This window comes from Corythoichthys intestinalis, chromosome 12, assembly GCF_030265065.1.
Source record: "Corythoichthys intestinalis isolate RoL2023-P3 chromosome 12, ASM3026506v1, whole genome shotgun sequence".
Taxonomy (NCBI): Eukaryota; Metazoa; Chordata; class Actinopteri; order Syngnathiformes; family Syngnathidae; genus Corythoichthys; species Corythoichthys intestinalis.
The window spans coordinates 44,134,802-44,162,275 of record NC_080406.1 but is presented as its reverse complement, the minus strand read 5'-3'; the positions used below and the strand labels follow the sequence as shown (position 1 = coordinate 44,162,275).

General features: G+C 39.1%; 1 protein-coding gene across 1 annotated transcript in view; it reads left to right on the top strand.

The window, feature by feature from the left end:
* Positions 1–4,527: 4,527 nt before the first annotated feature.
* Positions 4,528–27,474, top strand: part of LOC130926797 (syntaxin-binding protein 5-like) — a 177,460-nt gene continuing 154,513 nt past the window's right edge. The window contains exon 1 of the mRNA XM_057852032.1: positions 4,528–5,191. Within this exon, the coding sequence (XP_057708015.1) occupies positions 5,021–5,191 (171 nt within the window). The 5' untranslated portion in view covers positions 4,528–5,020. The remainder of the gene's footprint in view (positions 5,192–27,474) is intronic.

The window sequence follows — 27,474 nt, the reverse complement described above, 5'->3', positions numbered from 1 at the left end:
TGAGGCATGTCGTAACCTGAAATTTCCATTTTTCAGCCCCTAGCAGTAATTGTTTTTTCTCTATTTACGATGCAAGTCTAGCTGATTACGAGATCAGTCTGCATCCGAGTTGCCAGAGGTCAGTAATCTGTAGACTACTTAAACTAAGGGTGCTGCAATTTTTACAAACAGGGCAACCTAAAATACGGTTAAAAACTTTGCTTGAGATGGCTTTTGGTTCAATATGAACTTGTCAGAGTTGACTTTTTAATAATCATCACAGAATCAAAATGTAAAAGCGGGCACATTGCGCATATGTGTTATGCTTAGAACAGAGGACATCAAACGTTGCCACAGGGCAGTGGCTACTGGTGATGTAAAAGCTTATGTGATACCACTCGCCCTGGGCATTAAGATAAGGTAATTATGATACCTGATTTCTCTTGAATATATATATATTTTTTCACATAGTATATTATGACATTTTATACCCAGTGGTATAGCAATAAATGTGGCTAATGTATTCATTCACACGCTGTGCATTAATATTTATGCATCTCATTCGTTTTAACCTTTTAGATTGGTCTTAAGTCATGCAGGGACGTTGTCATTTGTCCAATTTATATCAATAGCCTTGCACTTTTTATCAAGGGACTGTCACTTAAAATGTAAGTACTACCCAAAGTATAAATAGAATAAAAACAAAAGCTCGGAAGCATCTTCTTCTCTCATCTGAGTGTACTTGGAAAACAATTCTCACTCACAACATAAAGGAAAATAGAAAATAGTCTGAAGTATGTTTGTGGCCTTGTTAATGGAGAACTATGTGCAAAAACCACTCATGTGGGCTTTCTGATACCTTTAATGACTTTCTTTTAAAATATTAAGAATGGTCTTAAACCGGCCTGACCATGCTGAATGTCTCATTTACCACAATTATAAAACTAATCGACCCACAGGGCAATTTTACAGAACCTTGACTTTTACTACTTAAGTTATTTTTCCTTCTTCACAAGTCAGAATTTAAAATGTATCCTATATTAAATAGGTCAGACTCAATCACTTGTTAAGTTGAAGAATATGAGAAATACATAAAAAGTGTATAACTATACAAATGTGTTTATAGTTGAACATATTCCTTTGGGGTAATCTTCAGAGAATCTCTTCAGTTTGGAAGGCTTTTAGTTGGCATGTTCTTTTAGCCTTTGCAGCAACGTGACGTGTTAATAGTTGTGCTACACTCACATTTCCTAACATAGGTCATGCGTTGCCAGTACACTATGAAATATTTAAATGTTTTAAAAATGCTCAAGAGGCAGGCTTTGGGCTTCATAGAGCTCAAACACAACCAGTGAACTGAAAGACAAACAGGCTAAAAACAAATATTTTTTTATGTTTGTTACCACATGGATGTAGAGAGAGCGTGAGAGAGGTTTCAGGACATTTGAAATGTCTTTCTTTAAAACAACTGGATTGGATTATGTAGTATAGTGCTCAAGTGTACACAGGGACCTGATTTGGCCAGTAAATTTAATCATGTGTATCGACCTAATGTTTTGACTCTAAAGTGAAATTTAATTTAAAAAAGTTGTAGTCCAAAATGAATGATTGGGAACTACAGAAATCAGAGGATATTTATTGTCCCTGCACCCCAATGTTTTTTTTTTTTTTTTCAATTTAAAATAAAGAGAATAATTACACACTTTTCCCTTTTTTTGTTTTTGCATAATTAAAAAGCAACCAAATTAAAAAGAAAAATAAAGAAAACATGTTATTTTTAATCTTTTTAGTTTTTCTATTGAAAAATGTAAATGTATAAAAATATTTTACAAAAAAAAAAAAAAATGTTTTTCTTTTTTTTTTTTTAAATACAAAAATAATAGAGAAAAATAACAATGAAAAATGTAAGAATATTTGGTATTGAAGGGCTCAGAAAAGATCATTTTTAGATCAATAATGTCTCTAACTGACTCGATCGATTGATTCAAAATATAGTAGTTTTTGTTTTATTTGATAATCCATTAGTTGTTGATTAGTCTCTTATTCACGGCAACTCCGAAGGAAACCATAATTACGTTTTTGCCCTTGGCAAAGATGAGTTTGACACAGTCTGGTTTGGAGTACAGGTAGTCCCCGGGTTCCGAACGAGTTCCGTTCCTACACTGGGGACGTAATCCGAATTTCCGCGTGAGTCGTAATTAACCCTTTAAGTATCCCTAAATACTCTCTAAATCTCAAAATAACTATCGAAAACCATGTATTATACGTGCTTGCACTGTTCTTCCAAGATGTTAGAGCTAAGTCTTAGCTAGACAGCGAGCTAAGCTGTAATCTTTCCCCTCTCTCTCTCACGCGGCTGCGCGAATTCTTCATGGGAGCAAATGCATTCTCCCTCGTTTGTGCGCGTGCGCTTTTCTATGTGTGCAAATACATTCTTCTTCGTGTGTACATACGCTCTTACTTGCATGCGGAAGTACTACCTGCTCTACGCTTCCTGCGCCAAAATAAAAGCATGCGTGGGTGGTGGTGGGCGTCGGGGGTGGTGGCGCATCCCCCTTATCCTATCCCTGAAGGCCGGTTGATGGGGGTGTGGATGGCCTGGGGGACCACACTGGATCCCTGGGGGATGAGGATGGCTGAAGGCTGGTTGATGGGGGTGCGAATGGCCTCAGGGACCACACTGGATCCCTGGTGGATGAGGATGGCCCCTTTGCTGGGCTGCGGGAGGAGGGATGGGCTGCGCTGCCCAGGTGGCACCCACCCGGCATTTCCATTCATCTGCAGGACTATCACATGTTAGATGGCACTCACGCATGACTAGGTGAAAATAGACACACTAAAGTAGAGAACCTCGGTGTCAGGATTAATGATGAGACAGCATAGAATGCAGATAGAATTTGCAGATGATATGGTGCTGTTGGCTTCATCAAGCCGTGACCTCCAGCTCTCACTGGGGCGGTTCGCAGCCGAGTGTGAAGCGGTTGGGATGAAGATCAGCACCTCCAAATCCGAGACCATGGTCCTCAGCCGGAAAAGGGTGGCATGCCCTCTCCGGGTCGGGGATGAGATCCTGCCCCAAGTGGAGGAGTTCAAGCATCTTGGGGTCTTGTTCACGAGTGAGGGTAGGAGGGAGCAGGAGATTGACAGGCGGATCGGTGCAGCGTCTGCAGTGATGCGAACTCTGCACCGGTCCGTTGTGGTGAAGAAAGAGCTGAGCCAAAAGGCGAAGCTCTCGATTTACCGGTCGATCTACGTTCCTGCCCTCACCTATGGACACGAGCTGTGGGTCGTGACCGAAAGAACAAGATCCCGGATACAAGCGGCCGAAATGAGTTTCCTCCGCAGGGTGGCCGGGCTCTCCTTTAGAGAGCTACTCTTCCGCGTTGAGAGGAGCCAGTTGAGGTGGCTCGGGCATCTGGTTCGGATGCCTCCTGGACGCCTCCCTGGGGAGGTGTTCCGAGCATGTCCCACCGTCGGGAGGCCCCGGGGTCGACACAGGACACGCTGGAGAGACTATGTTGCTCGGCTGGCCTAGGAATGCCTTGGAATCCCGCAGGAGGAGCTGGCTGAAGTGGCTGGGGAGAGGGAATTCTGGGATTCCCTGCTAAAGCTGCTGCCCCCACGACCTGACCCCGGACTAAGCGGAAGATAATGGATGGATGGATGGACAGCATAGAATAGGATGCCAACCTACTCACACTCACAAGGGATTCACATAAATACTGGGTTCTAGACCACATGGCTGATTTGTGTACACTCCACCCCTCCCAATCACTTATCTCTCAGACCACCCCCCCTCTTTCCTTGGTTATCAGGCCCCCACATGCTGTCAACCGGAAATACAACTAGCTAACGATAGCACCAACATATTCATAGTTAGTTAGTGTAGGCGTTCAATGCATTTCTTGTCGTTGTTTGTGCTTCTTCTGTCTCTCTCTCCCTCTTTTCTTCTGTTCCCGAATTGCCCCCTTCCCCCTTCTGTTCCCCCCGCTGCTTTCTCCTAATAAAAGAAATAAAAAAAAGAATAAAGTAAAGAATAAGATACTGTGAGGTACTATAAGGTACTACAAAAAAACAAACAAAAAAGTCTACTACTGTATAGAGTAGTGCATAACAACAATAATAATAATAATAATAACAATATCCTAAAAGATAACGCAAATAAAGATACATTGTCGTCAATAAGGTGAGTTTCATTTTTTTCTCCAAAAAGTTTAATTCATTGAACTTCATATTTTTGTATGCTTTCTTTGTCAAATTGAACAAGCTCCCTGCTTTTTTTTCCAGTTAATAATCTGCAAAAACAGATTAGACATTCACACGTCTTAATATTGGAGCTTCCTGAAATGTTGAACATTAAAAACTTGTTTGACGTTTCACTTGACCTGCAAGCAGCCACCATGTTATTCTGCTGAAATTTTCATTTGCTATTGAAGCGCAAGAGAGCAAAAGCTAGAGAGAGAGCGATAGGCAGAGCAAGACCGAGGCAGGGAAAAAAGGAGGTGGGGCTAGGCTTGCTGAGTGTTTTCAGCACCGTGGACAGCTCCAGTCTCTGCATGTGTGTCTGGGCGACAAGCAATCACATCCACCCTCGAACAAACATCCAGCATTCATCTGTATCTTTGTGTCTCTCCGTCTTTGGAATTTGTGGGCTCTTGCTGCTCCTGCACCGTGAAAAGTGTTTTTTTTGGTTTGTTTTTTAAAGGAGTGGAACCTGCCTGCACCAAGTTCTTTTTGTTTTCCACTCTCATCAGAGCATGGCTGCGACTCGTCTCCGTGACTGTTGCTGACGTGTGGGATGTTTGTCCAACCCGCGCGGATCCTTCTTTAGGATCTAAAGAAGTTTGAGCGCTCCAGACACATTCATTCTGTCAGGATGAGGTGCCCGTGTGACTTTTTAAATTTCACTTAAACACAGCTGAGGAGAGAGTGGGCTGCACAGCCTGATACATCTGCAGCAGCAGAGCTTCTCATCTAAGTGTCTGCGAAGAGCCACATTTCATACTCTTTTCCATATTAGCGCAAGACAGAGACGTCAGAAATGAAGAAGTTTCGTAAGGTGTTGGACGGCTTGACCACCTCCTCTCCGGGTGGCGGGACTATGGGATCGCCGTCGTGTGGCAGCGCCGCCGGGACCCCCACAGCGGCGCCCACCCCCAAAGAGATCGACGTGCAAGAGACTCTCGTGTCAGAAAACTTTCAGCTGTGTAAGGTGGGTGCATGACTAAGCTTTGTTTGCCTTAGCCGGGCCGTGCTTCTGTCCTCCACGCCCTCTTTATTTACATTCACACACACACACTGTGTTGACACCGTGCCATTCTCTGCTACAATTTATGTTGAATTGTGCAACATTTTACCCTTTGGAACGTTTGTGAAAGTTCTCTTCGACAAAAGAACGTTGAATGTTTCACAGCTTGTTTGTCATCCATTTCCATGGGCGCGCATCTGGCTAAACTGACGCGAGTGCAGTTTTGGGAAGCTCCCACCAGCATGCACATGTGATCCAAACACCTAGAGAGCATGTCACTGAATAGCTGCCTTGCTGTTGCATCAGCGAGCACACATAAACGCTGTGCAGGCGATGACATAACTGGTGTCCCTCCCTTGCATACAAAGTGCACACAAGAGGGACCCTGCAGTACTGTTCTTATAGTTGACGTGCTTTTCATCGGGGGAGGGGGGGGGTGTTGTGTGGAGCAAGAGGAGGGGGCTGGTGCTGATGTGCGTGCTAGCACTGGGGTTATACAGTAGGTGTATTTATAGCACGATGCATTTCAGAGCTGACTGCAGTGATTATTCCTTGCGCTGGAAAGAAAAGGGTGAATTTTGGCGAGCTCTGTGAATAATTCATTAAGAACCCAAGAGAATGTGCGTTGTTTGCGGTGTTATATTTTGGAGTGGCGGCAGGGTGGGAGTTGGGCTTTTATTTCTACAAAGATTAGAGGAGGAGGTTGATTCATGAGAAAAGGATGCTGCAGAGCACCCTCAACAAGGCAGACGGGGAGGAGAAAGTGCTGGAAAACCAGCAGCGGGATTGGCGAGTCCCATGCAGGAAGCTGCGCCTTCTCACTGAGTGCCTTAATGCACTGTTGATATTAAATACGGACAGTGGATTGATTGAAGCTCTCGTGTAAAAAGCACAAGTGTATTGAATTCCGCCTCAGTACTGTGTGTGCAAGTGGATATGTACGTATGTGTGGGGAGGCTATCACTCCTTCCATCCATTTCTATCCTCAACTGAGTTCAAAGGGTGAGGGGCAAGTTATAAAGCTGTCTCATGTGGCGTATTATCAGTCTTAAATTTATGTGTGAACTTTGACCTCTCCAAGTCATGCTACTTATGTATAAGACTATTTATTTCACGTGTCTATTCAACCTCGGGTTACTAAATTATACTGGTTTTTAATATAAATTGCTGAAGTCATGCCAAAAGACAGAACAACTTAAATGCTCAATTGTGGAGAAGTAAAGTTAACTCAATGGCTGCCATAGTAACGGCTATAAATGATCTTTTCATCCTTCTGCTGTGAATTCAAAATAATTTTTTTACGGATAGATTAGCAAATGTTCATTTCAGTGTTGTTTTTGGCTGCCTGTTTAATTTTCTTTTTAGTCCTATGGAGGATAAAACTTATTAGTCATTTTGTAGTCATCTCCAATGTGTTTGTCTTCCTCTAGTTTTATTGTTAAAGAAAACTAAGTCTTGTAGTAGTCATCGTTTACTAAATGTTTTTCTCTGTAAAATTAGTTAGCATTAGCCTAATGCTAATGGCGAGCGTCTCATGAAACTAGGGGTCAGCAACCCGAAATGTTGAAAGAGCCATATTGGACCAATAAAACAAAACAAAAAACAATGTCCCAAGCTGCAAAAAATTAAAAGCCTTAAATAACCCTAATAATGAAGGCAACACATGATGTATGTATCTGTACTATATTAGTATCTATATTAGCCGACTATCAAAATGACTAAGTCTAAAAATACATAATGAGCCTTCATGATTTAATGTTTATTTTCCCTGCAGTGCATCCAATGCTCCACGTGACTACTCTGTTGTACAGTATGATGCCACCTCAAGTTTAACTTCATTACAATATTAATGAATTGTTTCTTTGTGTTTATTAAATTATAGTAATGCAATGAAGAAATCCGATTTTTGATGTCATTTTTATCTTGAGGTTTCGGAAAACAACAAAATGTAGCATGTATAACATGCCGCTTATCTGCGCATGTCTTTGATTTTCTTCATTATCTCAGTTTTGTTTTTTAAGTCCGCAAATAGGTGTTCTGATATGTTGATGAATGTCTCCATCATGTATTCACCATCTGTGAACGGTTTCCCACACTTTATTATCTCCCGGGTTGCAACAACACATGCAGCAGTAATGGAGTTTGGTGATGCAATCCACTTCTTAAAGCTATTTTTGCGCTCCTCTAAGTTTTACAGAAGTAATGGAATCGCACTTTTTCTCTCACTCCCAACTGGGTACTCGGCTGCCGGTTTGTTTATGATAGCCACCTGCCTGGCACCCCACCCTGCTGATAGAAATGTGTGTCGCAGGGTATGACGCAAATCTTCGTTGACAGGAATGTTGAAATTTAATATTTATTCTACACATTTTTACAGCATTGGAAAACATTAAGAATGTTTCTGTCATTTTTGTCCACCTACAGAAACCATATAAAAACAAAAAAATTATTTCCCTGAACCATCTTTTTCCATTTTCAAACAGTTTTTAAAATGCTCCAGGGAGCCACTAGGACAGCACTAAAGAGCCACATGCGGCTCTCAAAACAGGTGTTGCTGACCCCCGTCTTAAGCTCTCGCGAATGCTGTGCTAATGCTATGAGTTGCATTTAGAGTGTGATGATCACTCAGCACAGATCTTTAAAGGCTAAAGCAACATTGTATATTCTCTCTATCCAAGACAGGAAAACAAATCTTACCGTGTGTGCAAGCTGGAGTGACTGGAGACGACACTGTCACTAGTGACACACCAGACACTGCTAGGATACAGGCTAACACACATTATGAACATGTAACGGAAACTATTGCACATTTTCATCTCGTTCTCGTCTCGTCAGACGAAAACTGGCGTAGTATATTTATGTTTTAGTGTCCCAAACATGTTTTTAGCTCGTTATCGTCTCATCATCGTCACGAAAAAAAGTATTCATTGACGAAATATTTTCATATATCGTCACCGGTGACGAAAACAACAATGGTTTATTTGCTGCTGTCCTTCCCATTTCAAATGGATGAGATGTCTACTTGTGACAAACTAGTTTATAGGCAATACTTTTGTCATATAACCAATTCCTGTCTTTGTCGTGTTTTTTCCCCAGCAACTTCCACCCCACGTCCAACCAAAGGAGAGGCAGTTTCCTTGGTTGCACGGTTTTCTCACTTAGTCCTCGATTTGCTTTTATTTTAATGTGTTGTTGTTAATTGGGTGAATGTTATCTTTAAGTAGAAATATTGAAGGAATATCAAAGCATTTTAGGACCAGCAAGATTTTGCCTTTTGATTGAAATACGACTGTTTTCACACATGGGACCCCGCTGAAGCGGGTTTGTGAAGTGAATGAATGCTTATTTTTGTACAATTGTGAAATAGAGAAGCGTGGTGTCACTGAAGAACGATTGTAACCACATGCTTTGGCCGTAATTTGAATGTTCAAGTTAAATCGCATCAGCTGCATGTTAATGAGGATTTAACTTTTGCAGAAACCCAAGCAAAGATGACCAACTAAATAGCTTGAAAAATGGCATTCTGGGCAATTTCAAGTCAAATTGTTGTGCAAACCTGGTAAAAGGGTTATAAAAAATAATGTAAAAAAAACAAGACCTTAGTGCCACTTTAAGATAATTGCTGAAAACACGCAGAAAGACTGAGAACTATTTTAGTGACTGAGAACTATTTTAGTACTTAGTTGTAGAGATGTGAAGTTAACTCTTTGGCTGCCATTGAGGGTGATAGACATCCAATCCATTTGAACTGGGATGGGTAGCAGTGAATGAACAATGGTTCAGTTGCTTTCAGTTCAAATGGGTTGGATATCAAATAGTAATAAACTAGTTACATTTAAAGAAGGAAGAAGCCACATGATTGGACATTTATCATTGTCAATGGTAGTGAAACGGTTAAACTGTTACAGTTTTGTTGTTGTTGTTGTTGTCATTTTTGTTGCATGACACTGTCCTCTAAAACAAACTCAACAATGATGGCAGACAGGCATGTGCTGGCATGAGATTCTGAAAAAAACAACAACTTTTTTTTCCATTGAATAGGATTTTTCTTTTTCAAAACATATTAGCAAATTGGAACATTAGTATAATGTTAAAATAAAAAGCTAATCAATTGATTAAAAACACCAAAACGTTCTAAATAAAATTAAAATAAATGCTAGACACACTAAACACGCTGGCGTTAACTCTCCTAGCTGGTGGGAAACGTTCATGACAGTGTTTACTAACCTTAAGTTTTGTATAAATGCGAAATCATATTGGAGGTATTGCCTCCTCAGCAGCCACCCTCCACAAACATGTTTTACATGTCCCGTCTGTAATTTTTCTGTAGTCGAAGTATTCCCATACCAGCGATTTCGTTTTCTTCGATAGGGGAAAAAGTTCAGCAGGTTCACCTCCTCCAGCCATCGTGTAGCACAGCTGACTCTCTGACACTGAGCAACAACCAGTAGGGGATTGTTGAGCCTTGCAGCTGCAAGTGAGGAATTTCTCCATGCATTTTTGGGACATAGAAAAATAGCTAACGCCGTAGGGACGGTATGTCAGAAAATTTTTGCGGTTTTGAAAACTTGACGTATTCACACCACAGTATACCCTGAAACCGGTAATCGGCACATGTCTAGCACACATATGATGAATATGCCATTCTGAAAACAATTTAGCAGCAAAATAAATAAATATAAGTACAACGTACCAGTTTAACTGTGTAACTTCACACCAGAAAAATATTTCGAAACATTTTTTAGCAGTCTCTGACATCAGTTTTTTAAGGTTTTCTTATTTCTGGCAGATATTTACCCACATTGTTTCCTTTTGGTTCTGTTTGCACTCGCTGTGTGCTGACATTGCAGCCACATGCTCTTATCATACTTGCTTGTGTCAACGCTTCCAGAAGAAGAGTAAGCAAAGAAAGGATTTTGTCTTGTGTGGTCCATGTGGTGCTTTTATTTTAAGAACATTTTATATACTCATTATTTTCAGCGTTCACCTCCGTGTAACCCAGATCCGGCAAGAGTAATAATGTTAATATTTCAAGCTAATGTAACGCATTATAGCCTATTATAGGAAGATATTAGTGAGTCAATTTGAAAACGATCTTGGGTGCGAGCCAAATTGAGAGTGCTTTTTCTAAGAGGTATTGTTGTGTTTTTCAGATGCTGGCTGGATGTTTTTTATAGCATGATTATGCAGGAATTACACAGCGGATTCCAAATGTTGTGAAAAAACAACAGCATCTTATGTAGTCTGATGTCATCAAGGGCGTCTGTATACTTCAGGCATGTCAAACTCCTCTTTGTTGTGGGCCACATCGTCGCTAAGGTTTCGTCGAACACCATTGTGTCGAGTAACACATACAAAATGTTTTACTCATTTGGGTTCCATTGACGGTGTAAAATGAAATAATCTACTGCAACAACAGTCAGAGGCAAAATTCTCTACAATGACGCTAGACAACCAATTTATTTTGACTTCTCCCAGTAAAATTGGATTGGACGTCTAGCACCGTCACTGGCGGTGAAACTAGGCCTGACTCATCGACAACTAATCAGTTATCAATAGAAAAAAATCTAGATTGATAGTCAGTTAATCATTTGACAATGACGTTGTTAAACTCAAAATTTTCCAAATACTCTTTTTGATCCTCCTAATAAAAGTTTTTGTTACTTTGTTTTTTAATGTTACTGTACTGTATTTCTCTTTTTGAAATAACAGTAATAATGAAAATAAGGAAACAGTAAATATTTTCTTTGTTATTTATTTTTAATATTTGGTTTGTTCTAATTGAAACTCGTAAAATTTAAAAAAGTTATTAATTTTCTTTTTTTTAATTCATTGTATTTCATTTGCAAATTTTAATTTAAAAAATGAGGGGAAATGGTAATCAAGCTCTTTTAATTTGGACATTTAATTAAAAACCCAGGAAAAAACAGTAAATTTCTCTCTCTTTTATTATTTAAATGGATGATATTAGAAAAGAAAAGACAACACTGTATATTATAATCTCCAATTTCTGGCCTACAGAAAGTTTAGATAAATTTATTTTAGCCACAACCTTGAAGATTATACACATGATATACCTTACTTTTTAATTTGACGACAGGTAGTCCCCGGGTTACAAACGAGTTCTGTTCCTATGCTGGCGGCGTAACCTGAATTTCCGCCTAAATTGGAAATAATGCTTTAAATTAGGGCTGTCAAAATTAACGCGTTAATGGGCGTTAATTAATTTTTAAAAAATTAATCACGTTAAAATATTTGACGCAATTAACGCAGATGTCCCGCTCAGACAGATTTAAATGACGGTACAGTGAAACGCTCACTTGTTAATTGTGTTTTATGGAGTTTTGCCGCCCTCTGCTGGCGCTTGGGTGCGACTGATTTTATAGGCTTCAGCACCCATGAGCATTGTGTAAGTAATGATTGACATCAACAATAGCGGGCTGCTAGTTTATTTTTTGATTGAAAATTTTACAAATTTTATTAAAACGAAAACATTAAGAGGGGTTTTAATATAAAATTTCTATAACTTGTACTAACATTTTTCTTTTAAGAACTACAAGTCTTTCTATCCATGAATCGCTTTAACAGAATGTTAAAAATGTTAATGCCATCTTGTTGATTTATTGTTATAATAAACAAATACAGTCCTTATGTACTGTACGTTGAATGTATATATCCATCTTGCGTCTTATCTTTCCATTCCAACAATAATTTACAGAAAAATATGGCATATTTTATAGATGGTTTGAATTGCGATTAATTGCGATTAATTACGATTAATTAATTTTTAAGCTGTAATTAACTCGATTAAAAATTTTAATCGTTTGACAGCCCTACTTTAAATACCCCCGAATCTCGAAAATAACTATCCAAAAACATGTATTATACGTCATTATACCGTCCTTGCCTAGACGTTGGATCTAAGTCCTAGCTAGACAGCGAACTAAGCTCCGAAATGACGATGTCAGACGTTCGTGCGCTTTTCTGACTTTACTCAGCTACACATGACATCAGCACTTGCAGAATGAAACTAAAAGAAAAATAAAATTAAATCAGTTTCATCTTCATTCACAGCATTTTAAATTTGCGTGTATAACTAGCTGCTGATAAAGCAATAACAATCCGCACAAACGATTAGCATGTATCAGTGAGCGTCCGCACGTCATCAAAAACCATCACATTAACTCACCCCAAGTATTTAACCGCAATTGAAAATGCACAATAAACAGTACAAAAGGTGTTATGTACAGGTGTTGCCTTTGTGGATGCTTCACAAGCAACACATGTGCGCGCAGGCTTTCTTTCCCCTCTCTCTCTCACTCAGCTGCGCAACTTTTCCGGGTGTGGGCGTGCGCTCTTCTTCATGTGTACATGTGCTTTTACTCGCGTGTGGAAGTACTACCTGCTTTATGCTTCCTCCGCCAAAATAAAAGCATGCATCACAAAATAAAAGTCAACATTATTAAAAAAAAGACTGGATACAAAATAGTGGACGAGACCAGCTTTGTTAAGTTGAAATCGCATAAGTCCGGTACGTCGTAACCCTGGGACTACCTGCATTTTCAATTTACCTATTTTAATTTTTCACTAATTTTACGAATTCAAACTTACTTTCACGGGCCACACAAAATGATGCGGCGGGCCATATTTTGGCCTACGGCCCCCAATGTGACACCTGTGGTATACAATAGCTTGACCAGTTCACTGCTACCGTACAGTGATTATATCTCAAATTCCTAAACACAAGACGAAACAAACCTCCAAAAAAGATATTGAAACAGCAATTCATATCTCGAAAAAACTTGCAGGTTAGGTTACACAGGGTATCCGTGAATTGCTCTTCATGCATGAAAAAAAAAAAAAGAAAAATTGAAATTTTTTTCAAGCCTAACGTCTGTCAAATAACCATAAAGAAACTCTTGAGTGTGGCTCTCAGCTCATCTTCTCTCAACCTTTTCTTGCTAGAAATGAGAGGAGAGATTCAATGAGTCGCTCAGCCACCTGCTACCTCATCGTTCTCCCTTGATTTCATTCAGTCTGTGGAAGAGTTTGAAAAAAATAAAATAAAAAATCAAAATGAAAAAGCACTATCAGCACTTCTGCAAGCACAATTTCTATAGCAGCCTGCTTTGAAATAACGTGAAACGAGAGAAAAAAAATGGCATCTTCCCACACTGCAACAGTGAAGACAAGTCATGACTAACTCTGAGAAGTAAGCCAGAAAGACTCCCACACATTACCACACACACACAAACAAACACTAGTGCATATACTGACATCACCATGAAAAGATCAAAATATTAACCCATTATAGGGCAAGTAAAAAAAGTGTGGTCACATTTTGCATCATGTAGGCCATAATATTAACATGTGGTATACCGTACAAGTGTGGCCTACAAGTAATGTCCACTATTGTCATGTCAGGTGTCCTTATACTACTACCTTATATTACTATGCATCGTATAATAAGTTCCGTTATATAGGTCATTTAGATTTAGATTGTATTCCCGTTCTTGTAAGGAGAGAATTGACCCTACCATTATTAAGTGAATTCTTTTTATTATGTTCAGACTTACATTTATGACTTACCCCTTTTTTCTTGCTAAATGTGCCGCTCCATTTTTTCTTCTCAAAACGCACGTTTGATTGGATGATGACTTGCACTGATTTAAAAATGTATTGATTTATTTTCTACATTTTTTATTTAAAACTATTTTATTTGCAGCCAATGCAGACATTTTTCCCATGTTATCATACATTAATAATAGTCAAGGTAAAAAGTTTTCATTTTTTTGTTGAGTTTTGCTGTGCTTGTGGATAAAATCAGTAGTATTTTACCTGAAAGAAGGCTCAATTTATATTTATTTTTGTTATACCCTAAGAATTTTTAAAAAATTATACTGTACTTATTTATTTAGACAAACAATGCTGATTGGTCTTAAGACAAATGTTTTTTTTTTTTTTTTTTTTCTCAACAAGTACAGTGGTATGAAAAAGTATCTGAACCTTTTGGAATTTCTCACATTTCTGGATTAAAATCACCATCAAATGTGACCTGATCTTTGTCAAAATCACACAGATGTAAAAACAGTGTCTGCTTTAACTAAAGCTACCCAAACACTTATAGGTTTTCATATTTTAATGGGATTAGCATGCAAACAATGACAAAAGGGGAAACATATGTAAGTGAACCCTCTGCCTAAGGAGACTTAAAGAGCAATTGAAACCAATTTTTACCAAACAATTTAAGTCAGGTGTGTGTGCCCAATCACTGATGAGTGGTTTAAAGCTGCGCTGCCCATTATAAAACACACACCTGGTAACAACTGTCTTGATAAGAAGCATTGTCTCATGTGCATCATGGCTGAGTCAAAAGAGCTATCTGAAGACCTGCAATCAAAGATGGCATGGTGGCTGAGTGGTTAGCACGTCCGCCTCGCAGTTTTGAGATCAAGGTTTCAATTCCAGGCTCCGGCCTTCCTATATGGAGTTTGCATGTTCTCCCCGTGCCTGAGTGGGTTTTCCCCGGGGAGTCCGGTTTCCTCCCGCATCCCAAAAACTTGCATGGTAATCCAAATTTTCCATCGCTATGAGTGTGTGTGTGAATGGTTGTTTCTCTCATTGTGCCTTGCGATTGGCTCGCAACCGATTCAAGGTGTACCCCGCCTACTGGCCGGAGTTAGCTGGGATAGGTTCCAGCACCTCCCTAGTGACCCCTGTGAGGATAAGCAGCATGGAAAATAAATGAATGAATGAATGAATGATGTGCCAGGCTGATCTGCAGCTACAGGAAGTGTCTGGTTAAAGTTATTGCTGCCAAAGGGGGGGCACAATATATTAAATGTGATGGTTCACTTACTTATTTTCCTCCAGCTGTCATTGTTTGCATACTATCATTAGTTAAAAGTTTTTCATCTGTGTGATTTTGTCAAAGATCAGATCACATTTGATGGTGGTTTTATGCAGAAATATGAGAAATTCCAAAAGGTTCAGATACTTTTTCATACCACTGTATTTATTGTGTACGTTAATATAATTTAAGTTATGTTCAAATATTGCATTTTAAATTTGCTGATCAAATCCAGACATTTATTCAGGAAGTTTTCAAAATGTTTCTATTATAGTTTTTGAAAACAGGTTTCAGTCGAGCGGTGTATCACCTGACCAATACACGTGAAAGTATCAGTCGTTACAGATTTATTTTGCATTGATCATTTAGCCTATCCATAATAAATGTAACCCTGACCCCCGTTCACCCAATCTGTTTGGTCTTATTAATGTTCCATCCACAGCAAATAGTGTAACTTGCTGGTTATGCTGTTATATCGTCCCTACCAATGTTAAGACAAAACCTACCCCATTGCTTAAAACAGTCTTATTTTCCGTGCTTTGCACATAATTTATACAGTTTTGGCACACATTTCAAGAGCATACGGAAAGTAGTAGATAAAATACCTTGTGCGCCCCAATAAAGAGGCCACTTGACACTCATGCATCATCACACGTGTTTGAGTGCTAAATGCTTAATATATCCGGATCTAGATCTTGTTAAAATATCCACCCGAGGGACATCTTCAGGCCATTTTCATCTGTGATATCCTTTAAAAAATTATTAATATATTAATTAGATTTGTGTTGACCCTTTATGCTCGTAAAATCACTCTCCCAAAAAACCTTTCAATGTCAATTAGGATAATGGGGTAGGACACTTTTTAGAGGAAACTCTTCCGGCTTTTTAATTTTTTTCAATTTTCTAGCTATCCCAATGCAGAAGTTGAATCTGAATTGTAATAAGATTTGACTGAGCTAACATCCATCTTTGCTAACATCTGGAGTTGATACTGAAAAGCTTTACAGCTTGGTTCTTTTTGAATAGGTTACAATGCATTTTGCCTGAAATGTCAAAAAGCAGTTGAAAATTGTGATAATACCAGGTTATTCATAAATAATTCTGTTCAAGACCCTTAGTAATGACATCTTTTGACAGCAGCTCAACAAACAAAAGCTCATTCTTCTTCCTCCTTTTTATTGGATTACATTTATATGATCTGCTTCAGTTACTCCGCATGAGTAGCGCTACTCAATATCGTTCTAATAGCTCTGTAATGTTGCTAGTAGAAGAAGGATTTGGCATTGTTTCAACAACAATGACTTGATGATTTGACTGTACTCACAGTTTTGCAATGAAATGAACACTTGGAAACAGCATGAAAAGTCCCCATATGGAGGATTTCTATAATTATAGAAATGAATTATAGTATTTTTGTTGAGAAAATGTTGAGTGATGCCAACCATTGTTCTTTAGGCATTATTGAACTGTTGTGAATTGTATTTGTTTTGTCTGATTCATGCTGATGAGTATGTAGCGGACAAAGGGGTAGGATGCGTATAAGTTTTTTACTTCTTCCTACTCCTTTTCGAATCTTATGTTTTGTTTGAATTCTTGTGTATCCATAATGTGATGCATGTTTTCGAAATAAATTCAATCAATCAATCAATCAATTTCCCTTGTGATATTTTTGTTTGACATGGAACTGATTACAGCTCACTATATTTACTTTTTGTAGCGTGAATTGTTTAATTTGGATCTAGCGTGAACACAATATTATAGTGTATTGTGTGGCATAGACTTCGTAATGTATTGACGGGACACGGGACGCGGGGCCGATACATAAGGGGCCTATCTCCGTCAAAGCTAACCGAGTGGAAACACAGACAAAGAGGTTTTTCCGTTGAAAATGTATGTGAATAAATGCTTAAATCTCTGAATTCGTTATAGATATGGGCGTAAAACAGTCTTGATGCCTGGCTAAAAGCAACAAAAAAAAAACGTGCCGGTAGCATTTATTTTACGTAAATATTGCGAACTATGAGGCTAGCCGATAAGGAAATTAACGGCTGCCAAATGTAAAGAAAGCTTTTTCCGTTGAAAATTTTTGTAAATAAATGCTTAAATCCCTGAATTCTTTATAGATATGGATGTAAAACAGTCTCGATTCTTGGTTAAAAGCAAAAAAAAAAAAAAAAAAAAAATTTAAAAACGTGCAGGTAGCATTTATTTTATGTAAATATTGCGAACTATGAGGCTAGTCAGTAAGGAAATTAGCGGCTATCATATGTAAAGAAAGAGCTTTTTCCGTTGAAAATTCTTGTGAATAAATGCTTAAATCCCTGAATTCTTTATAGATATGCACGTAAAACAGTCTCAATTCTTGGTGAAAAGCAAAAAAAAAAAAAAAACCTGCAGGTGGCATTTATTTTACGTAAATAATAAATAAATAAATAATTTTGACAAATAATAATAAAATGTTTCAAAATGCATGTATGGTATGAAAAATATAATAATTACCTTGAATCCTCGAACAAATCACTCCTGAGACAATGCTTCCTGTTTGTATGCAGTACAGCTTTCGTACTTTTTCAACCTAAATCCGTCGTTAGATCGCTGCATGGGATCGACTGCTAGTAAATGAAGCGGAGTGTGGGACGGCCCCCATCGGGAAGGCATGACACAGTGAATGGCGAATGTGTCACATCAGTACATTATAAAGTCTGTGTGGAATCAAAAGGCGAAGCTCTCTATCAGTTCATACCCTCACGTACTGTATGGTCACGAGCTGTGGGTCCCGGATACAAGCAGCCGAAATTATTTTCCTCTGCAGGGTGTCCGGGCTCTCCCTTAGAGATAGGGGTACTCCTCCCCATTAAGAGGAGCCAGTTGTTGTAGCTCAGGCATCTGGTTCGAATGCCTCCTGGATGCCTCCGTGGAGAGGCGTTTCGGGCATGTCCCACTGACGACCGAGGACACGCTAAAGAGATGTCTCTCGTCTGGCTTGGGAACGCCTTGGGATCCCGCTGAAGAAGCTGGTTGAGGTGTCTGAAGAGATGGAAGTCTGAGCTTCCCTGCTAAAGGACTCCCCGATCCGACCCCGGTTTAAGCGGCAGATAATGGATGGATGGATGTGTGGAGTCTACTTATCCAAGCCAACATGAACCACTTGAATCACAGAAAAATAAGATACCAATGTTAAAAGTGACGTGAACTACCCTCACCACATTAATTTTTTCCCCCTGCTCTTCTACCCTTTGGTTTCCCTTTTTCTTATAAAGAATTGAGAATCTGTTAGATATAGCTGATGGCAGCTATACCTAACAGATTCCACTCTCTGTTCCTTGTATCTGTCACTGACAGGGCTGGCGATCTCGTCCAAAAAAGATTATATTTTTTTCTTATCTTCCGCTCTTGATTCTTTCAGGATATTTTTAGCTTGGTTTTTATTTTAGTAGTTTTATACTATTGCGTATACGATTGTATATTAGCATTAAGCTAGCAGGCAGACGCCAACACTGGACACTTTTTTTTTGGGACTGTTCAAGATCTACCAAACTTGTCAGTTTGCATCTGCATATGCATTTGGTCGATTGAATATGACACGGCTGATCACCGAGGTCGATCTAAAAATTTGTCAGATCTTCGTATCTTGATAATACAATTGCCTAACCCTAGTTGCAGTTTTTCAAAAAATTTTTCAAGTTTCCTTAGGTGGAATGTAATTTAAAAGATAATTTCCATGTAGGTTTATGACATTGTTTGCCATCGAAGATGTTTATACAGTTAATTTGATATTATACGTACAGTATCATTAATTCAGAAAAGAATTGGAATCCCGATGATCTGGACACAGTTGTGGCTCATTTGTATAATTGCTTGACAAGTTGAAGCTGCTCCAATCTTTTCTGTCGACCATCAGGTCCTTCGTATGACATCGCCTTACTCTGTTCATAGCCACCCTGCGGAATCTCAGTGATAACGATGACTCATTGTGATGGGCTTCCAATGTATCTCATATTACCATGTGTCAGAAGCCTCAAGGGGTTTCTCGTGTAAGAACTTAAGGTGGTGATGTCTGCCTAAAATGGAGAGTTGAAGAAAAAAGAAACACTATGACAGATTGAGAGTTTGACATCAATTTAGAACGTAGAACTCTGCGGCACCAACGTAAGCAACTAGGCCTCTGAGAGCCAACTTAATCATGTGGGGTCACTGGCATTTGGTGCAGAAGGAGTCTTGAGTGAGGCCGGCATGTGCAGTCTCAGCAACACACTCTCATTCCCTTAAGTAAACCTCTGCAGTTACTCTCTCAAAAATGGATCCCTTGGCACAGGAGGAGCGGACTCCTCTGGAAGGATTAAGGAAATATACCCCGGTGCTTGTTGCACATAGCAAAGGCTCAGAAAATATGCTCAAAAGTACCGGCTTTGCTTACGGCCTAGTAATTCATAAAGCTAAACTTTAATGAATAAACCATTATCACCTTTACTCAGGCACAGGTGCACTTAAAACCCTTGTTACGAGGAAGGGCATGCAATCTGGGCATGCAATCTACTTGCATTTGATTGGCTAAAATAGTATGCCACTTCCTGGAAATACCTAATAAGTTTTTTTCTCCACTGTTATCGATTGTTCGTTTGTTCATTCATCTTCTAAGCCGCTTATCGTCATGAGGGTTGCAGGGGTGCTGGAGCCGGCACATTCTTCGGACTACTTTTCCATTTATAAACATTTTTATTCATATTTTATTCTTGTTGTTGCACAAATGGCGCTGCTAACTTACGACCGAATTGCACTATTTCTGTGTTGCACATATTTCAGTCTAAGCAAGCTATAATTACTTGCTTATAGCCCTAGAGTATATATTTTCCTATTCATTTATTTGATTTAATTTTAATTAAAATACATATGTTTTATAATGGAGTGCCACGTTAAATTTTGTTGTTCACAATGCTCATTCCGTTGCTGAAAATAAGAATAAAGATCTATTCTATTCTATTCTATTCTATTCTATTCTATTCTATTCTATTCTATTCTATTCTATCTTAACTGTAGACATTAGGTGGGGTTCACCATGAATTGGTTGCCAGCCAATCGCAGGGCAAAGGGAGGCAAATCTATTACAGATCAGAAAAGTGAAAATCTGTTTTTTTGGCAATTTATTTAACTGGATTTTTATCCGCTGGTATACATATGATGAACGTTTTTTCTCCCTCTTTAAGTTACTCTGGCTAGCTTAAACGATGATTTGGCTAGTCTCCAGGCTGCCGACCCTAATGAGGAATAGCTCTACAGCAAATGGATGGATGGATGGATGATTCTATCGTAAAGTACCAGCTTCTAATGTGGGTTGTAATGCTATAAGTAGAATACCGTCTGTCATCCTATTTCCAACCACACATCACCTACTTTATTGCTCCATGATATTAACGAACCAGCCGGTGACAATAGAACAAAGACTGAGAAAGTATTATCAAAGCAATACTAAAAAAGTGACTTGGTCGGACTGAGTACTTTTATAGCAGAGGAAGAGCAAAGTTTACTGGCGCATCTTTGACAGCAGCTGTGTGTCAGGAATGGAATAGCTCTTTCTGGAGGGAATGTGATACATTATTAGTTTTATACTTTGTGGGCACTCGGACTGAAATGAAAAAACGCCACTGAACCATGGCCTCTGTGCTATTCTTACTTTTTTTTCCCCTCTCTTTAAGTTTAGACATTATATCGTGTCTCTGGCTTCCTCTCTTTCTGTTACTAGGTAGCCCCTCCCAATATGGTGTCCCCTTGGTAAGAGTTGACAGCAACGCTTCTTTCATCACGTATCGTATACAGTGGTACCTTGACATACGAACAACTCGACATACGATCCTTTTGACATCCGACGTAAAATTTTGTCTTGACATGTGACGACATGCTCGAAATACGACAATTTACAACTGCGTTGCAATTTCATTGTTTTCCCCAAAGACGGCAGCATGGCGGATTTTCATGTGAGAGAAATCAACATGTGTCCCAAGAAGGTTAGTGCAGGTGGTGAAAAAAGGTGACGCTTACCATTGAAATCAAAATGGAACTGATGGAATATGTCTACGCTCTCAACGGTCCTCGTCCATCCTTCGTTCGCTAGTCTTTATAATTTAAGGTGACAATTATATCGGTGATATCGGTAGGAAGTCGCAAGCTTTGTCAGGTTAATAATTATTTATTTCAGAGCATGTGCAAGACAACATGGCTACTGTCCGCCGTAGCTGATTCTAACAACAACAGAACATGAAAAGTGAAAGTAAAAACTGTAACGCACCTCTCACTTCTCGTCTGTTACACAGTGTGTTCAGAAACAGCATGCAAAACACAACCGCCACATTAGAACCCGTTTCGTCAGATCATTGTTATTATACTACAAGCCCTAGCAAAAAGTATGGGTCACCTGTTAGACGAGCACTCACTCAGACATTTTATTATGTAGAACAAACTCAGATAAAAAGCTTGAAAAAAATAATGAATTAGTTCAAAAGTGCAACTCCTTGGCATTCAGAAACACTAAAAGAAATAAATAAAAAATATTGTGGTGGTCAGTAAATGTTACTTTTATAGAGCAAGTGCAGGGAAATAAATATAGAATCACTCCATTCTGAAGAAAACAATATGGAATCACTCTATTTTGAGTAGAAAATACAGACACACCCAGTTAATTTCCTTTCCTTAATGGGGCCCCTGCCTCAGATTAGATCTGCTCGTTAGTCAGCAGTTAAAAACAGTGCACTTATCACACCTTGGAGGGCTGCTGGACCAAGTGGATTCACAAGAATCATGGCTCCAACAAGAGTGATGTCTCTTGAGACCAAGGAGAGGATTATCAAACTTCTTGAAGAAGGTAACGCTACACGTATGGTTGCCAAAGATGTGGGCTGTTCACTGTCAGCTGTTTCAAAAATCTGAACCTAGTACAAACAGCATGGCAAGGTTGTTAAAGTTAAGCATGCCGGTAGACCGAGGAAGACATCCAAACGTCATGACAAACAACTAAAGGTCATATGTCTTGAAAACAGAAGATGTACAACAAGACAAATGAAGAAGAAATGGAAGGAAGCTGGAGTCAAGGTATGTGACAGAACTGTGCAAATTCGCCTAAAGGAAATTGGATTTTCATACATAAAAGCTAAAAGGAAACCATCATCGACACTTAAACAGAAAAGAACAAGACTGTAATGGGCTAAGGAGAGGTAATCATGGACTGTGAATGACTGGATGAAGGTTATTTTCAGTGATGAATCAAAAATCTGCATTGGGCAAGATGATGATGCTAGAACTTTTGTTTGGTGCCGTTCCAGTGAGATTTACAAGGATGACAACATCAAAATTCCCTCAGTCCTTGATGATATAGGGCTGCATTTCAGACAAGGGCACTGGGCTGTGGTTAAATCTTCAATAAATGCACAAATTTACATTGAAATTTTAGACAGCTTTCTTATACCTTCAATTGAAATGATGTTTGGGGATAATGAAATCATTTTCTAAGATGACCATGCATCATGCCACAGAGCTAAAACTGTTAAAGCATTCCTTGGAGAAAGACTCATGCAGTCAATGTCATGCCCTGCAAATAGCCCAGATCTCAACCCATTTGAAAACCTGTGGTGGAAATTGAAAAAAAAAAAAAAAAAAAGGTCCACAGCAAGGCTCTGACCTGCAAGGATGATCTGGCAACTGCAATCAAAGAGAGTTGGCACCAAATTGATGAAGAATGCTGTTTGTCACGCACCAAGTCCATACCTCAGTGACTGCAAGCTGTCATAAAAGCCAGAGGTAGTGGAACTAAATACTAGAGATGTGTTTTGATTGTTATTTCTTTGTTTGTTTCTCATGATTCCATTTATTTTTCCTCAGAATGGAGTGATTTTATATTTATTTCCCAGCACTTGCTCTATAAAAGTAACATTTACTGACTACCACAATGTTTTTTATTCATTTCTTTTAGTGTTTCTGAATGCCAAGGAGTTGCACTTTTGAACTAATTCATTGATTTTTCAAGTTTTTTATCTGAGTTTCTTCTACATAATAAAATGTCTAAGTGAGTGCTCGTCCGAGACTGGTGATTCCATACTTTTTGCTATGGGTTGTATTATTATTCGAATTTGTATTTATAATTTGTTTGTTTTGCCATGCGTAATCGCTATTTGTAATTTTACCCACAGTATTTATGAAGGATATAGTGTACGTTTTTGGGCTGTGGAACGAAATAATCAAATTCTAATGTCTTTTTATAGGAAAATCCCGCTCGAGATACGACCACTTCGACTTACAACCCAGGTCCTGCAACGAATTAAATTCATATGTCGGTTTAATGATGTTTTTTTCTGATCTTCTTGTTCTTCTGACTGTTCTTTCTGGGAGGGCTGGTAGCGATCGGTCGATCTCCTCGGCCAGTAGATTGAATGTCTAGCGCCGTAAATGGCAGCCAGAGATAGTTTATGAAATAACATTAAAGCCATGCAAACAGAACGTTGTTGATCTTTTTGCTTAGTTTGAGTGTTGTAATATGTATATTGCTAAAGTTACTGTGTGGTCACTGTGAATATAGCTCATTTTTAAAGCAACTCTGGTTTGTCTAGCACAGTCAGCAGCTGATGAATTAACGAAATGCTATCTTGTTACGATTGGTGACGTGGGGGAAATTAGAGTGCACTGAAAATCCAGATTTAGACAATTTTGATATGTGTTTCTTATATTTGGCCTTTTTGGGTTGTTGTTATGTTGCAAGTGTTAACAATTTTTTGTTTGGCTTGACAACAACAGTTATTTTTCTATTAAAAGTCAATGAACTTTCTGAATGAACAAGGTATTGCAGTCGTAAATATGGTCGAGCTGTTTATCACTCTTGTAACATTTCGACCATTTTAAAGGTGATATAGTTGGAGTCATGCCTAGTTGATTTTTTTTTATTAGTGTTTGAAGGTGATGCTGTACTTATAATTTATTTCACTGACTAACCGGCAATATGAGTTCTCGAGACTGCAATGCATTTCAGGCAATTATTGTGCTGCGGAATCAAAGGACAGTGATGTGATGTGTTACATTACAGGTCATGCGAATTGTTTCAAACTAAATGTAGGAATTGTGGTTGAGCAATGTCCGTGTTTGTGTGTGATTGTGTACAATTTTGCTTCTGCTCAATTATATGTAAGCCTCCACAATGCTGTGTCCACTCGGTCTGTAGGCTGCGGACAGCTTGCTTCACCTCATGTTGTTCAAATGCAATCAGCTGAGCTTTTCAAACAGACTCTCTTTGCAGTTCAGTGCACTCTCTTTAACAAATCAAGCCTGGCAAGGGTGTCTCTTCTATAGCCATGCTTGATTAAGCGCCGCGCTAATATGCAGTAATTTTACTGACATGTGGCTTCTAGTGAGTGCAAATTCTCACATATGAGGCATGTGTATTGTGGCTGTTTTGTTTTTTTCAAGCTATTTACAAAGTACCTTCAGCTACCACCAGACATCATGCGCTCTTTGCTTTGAATCTCTCCTGACCTAACCTTTTCCTTAGTGTAGGTGATTAAAAATAATACTAGCAAGACACAATCACATGTGTATTAATTTTGGTGATATTAAACTATACTAATGTATTTTAATGAACTTGCTGAAAAGTGTGAAGAAAAGTGAAACAGGTGAAACACTCTTCAAAAGTATAAAAGGAAGAACATGATACCCACTAAAAGACATTTGCCAAAGTGTCATTCAAGAACACAGCTTGTTAAAAGATGTCTTTTATAGGATTTTCTTTCATGTTTGTAGATTTCTTCAAAAGCGCCAGCAATTTTCTTTCTTCAAATAAAGCAGGAAATGGACTGATTTATGCACCTTTTAGTCACTTCTAATTGCACTCTTCAGACTCACAAAAATATGGGCTTGTGGTGCTTGTCGCAGACTCACTGTGATTAAAACCTGGCCTTTAACACAATAAAGTCTGAGAATTTGTTTGAAAAATCAAGCGTTTCGTTTCTGACGTTCTCGCTGTTAGCTTGTGAATCGTGGATTCAATTCTAATTTCAATGACAGTGTTAATAAAAGTGTGAATGGTTGTCTGTCTCCATATGTCTCCTGTGAATGGCTGAGGATCACTCTGTTTTAAACGGACCAGAGTTCTTTTTCTCAGATAGTTCGCTAATATGAATGTGCATCCAAACTGTAGTTTGGACCAAACAACTGAACTCTGGTCTGCTCAAAAATCGTAGGTCTTGGTCCACTTTAAACGCACCCTGCTTCGCTTGTGAATGCAATCGGAGAAGGATGCGCCTTGCTACTTTATGTGCAGCGTCACAGCGTGAAGCTGTTATGCTCTAGGCCAGGGGTGTCCAAACTTTTTGCAAAGGGGGCCAGATTTGGTGTGGTAAAAATGTGGGGGGCCGACCTTGGCTGACGTCCTTTACGTAAAACAATATATTTAAGAAAATTTTAGCAAGCCATTCTGTGTGTCACATTTGCTTTTTTATTTTTTTAAATGAATAATTTCAACAATCTCACAACTAGCCTTTGTGGCGTACTCTTTTGAATCTCGGGCTCGTGCGAAATACTGCTGCTGTGAAATTAAACTAGCTTCAAGTTGCTTCAATTTATCGCTACGTATTTACCCTGCAATCTTGTCGTACATGTCAGTGTGTCTTGTTTGGTAATATCGCCTCACATTGAACTATTAAAAAGCAGCGACTGTCTCTTTGCATATGAGGCAGACACAGTTGTTGCGTATTTTAGAGAAGAAATTGTCCAATTTCCACCTATGCTTGAAGCGTCGGCCATCGCAGTTGATTGTCGCCATTTTAGAAAATTGGGAGTAGAGGGTCACACGGGGTAATGTTGCTTAGAGTGCTGCTGCCTTTTAGTGGGTAAATGAGGGGCAGCATTTAGTGTGTAAGCTACTTCATATGATGGTAGCAGTACTGCTGACCAATTTATTAAGTCTGTGTGTGGGCCAGACGTTATTAATTTTAGGACAGAGGCTGGGGGCCGGATGAAATTTGTCCACGGGCCGCATTTGGCCCCCGGGCCGGACTTTGGACATGTCTGCTCTAGGCTGTGACGGCACCAGCAGGGCATCCTTGGAAACAGAAGTATAGCGCGGACGCTATTCAAAATCAACAATGGCAAGATGACAGACGATTAGCCATGGCTAAATGTTGTTGTGCTGCGCAAAGCAGTAGCATTTGATACACAGGATCGGGTTCTAATGTGGCGATTGTGTTTTGCATGCTGAACGTACCGTGTGAGAGTGACTGGCCGAGATAGGTGGAGTTTCTCGGTACAGCCGTTTTGTGAGTCTCACTTAGAGGTAAGATCAGGCATAAAAAATCCAGCCCAATCCGGGTCCACGGGTATTAAAGCCCGACCCATTCCGATCAATTAACTTGATTTGTAGGCCCGAGTCCGAAACCCCCCCCAAATTTTATGTTTTGTTTGTTGGCCCGAGCCTGAAAACTCCCCCGAAACTTTATGTTTTATTTGTGAGGACTCAGGAGAAGGAGGCAAGGAAGGGGATGCGTCAGTCAGACCTGGACAGAGCACTGCTTGTGAAAATGGACTGGTTGCATTTGTGATAATGCCTGTGCATAATGACAACAAATTAAAGCCTATCTTTTGTAACACATTCTCCCAGTTAAACAATACTGTAAAATGCATATTCAATAAACATTTATATTGTTTATAATTGTGTGTCTGTTCTATCAGGTGGATAGTTCATGCTGCCATTTGACATTTATTTTAATTTCTTTGAGTTGGCAGGAAAAAAAAAAGTTTTCTTAATATTTCAATATTCTACATATTTTTATGATCGTTATAAATGCATTTACACAATGAAATAATGCTGGAAAAGTTTGTTAAATATATTTCTCGTATGAGAGCAAAGTGCCACATTCGTTACATTCATATGTTTCTGATGCATCTTCAACAATCAATTTGAAGCCTTTCCACACCCCACTCTTACCGGTGCGTGTTTGCCTTTTTTAATTCCCCCATCTTTCGTTTGTTTTTAACTTCTTGCTGCTCCATATCGAAATACCTGGTCAAAAATATTAAACGGATGCGTACTCGTGGATGGGAAGATCGGAGACCACGAAGAGAGCGGGACCACAGCGTTCACGTGCGCATGGCATGTTGTGGCTCTGCGGCTCCTGTTTGCAAATACCATAGAGTGACTTCTCTGTTTTATCCAAATTATTTATTTAATAACAAGTATTCCTTAGTTTAACATCCATGCATCATTTTAGTATACATATATAAATATATACAGGCCCGAAATTCGTGTCAGGTCGGGTCGGGTTCGGGGTTAAGATCTTACCTCTAGTCGTGCTCTTCTGTAAATGACGACAATTTGACAGTCCAAAAAGTCACGAAAGTGAGAGTGATGCGCTCCTGTGTGACTTGG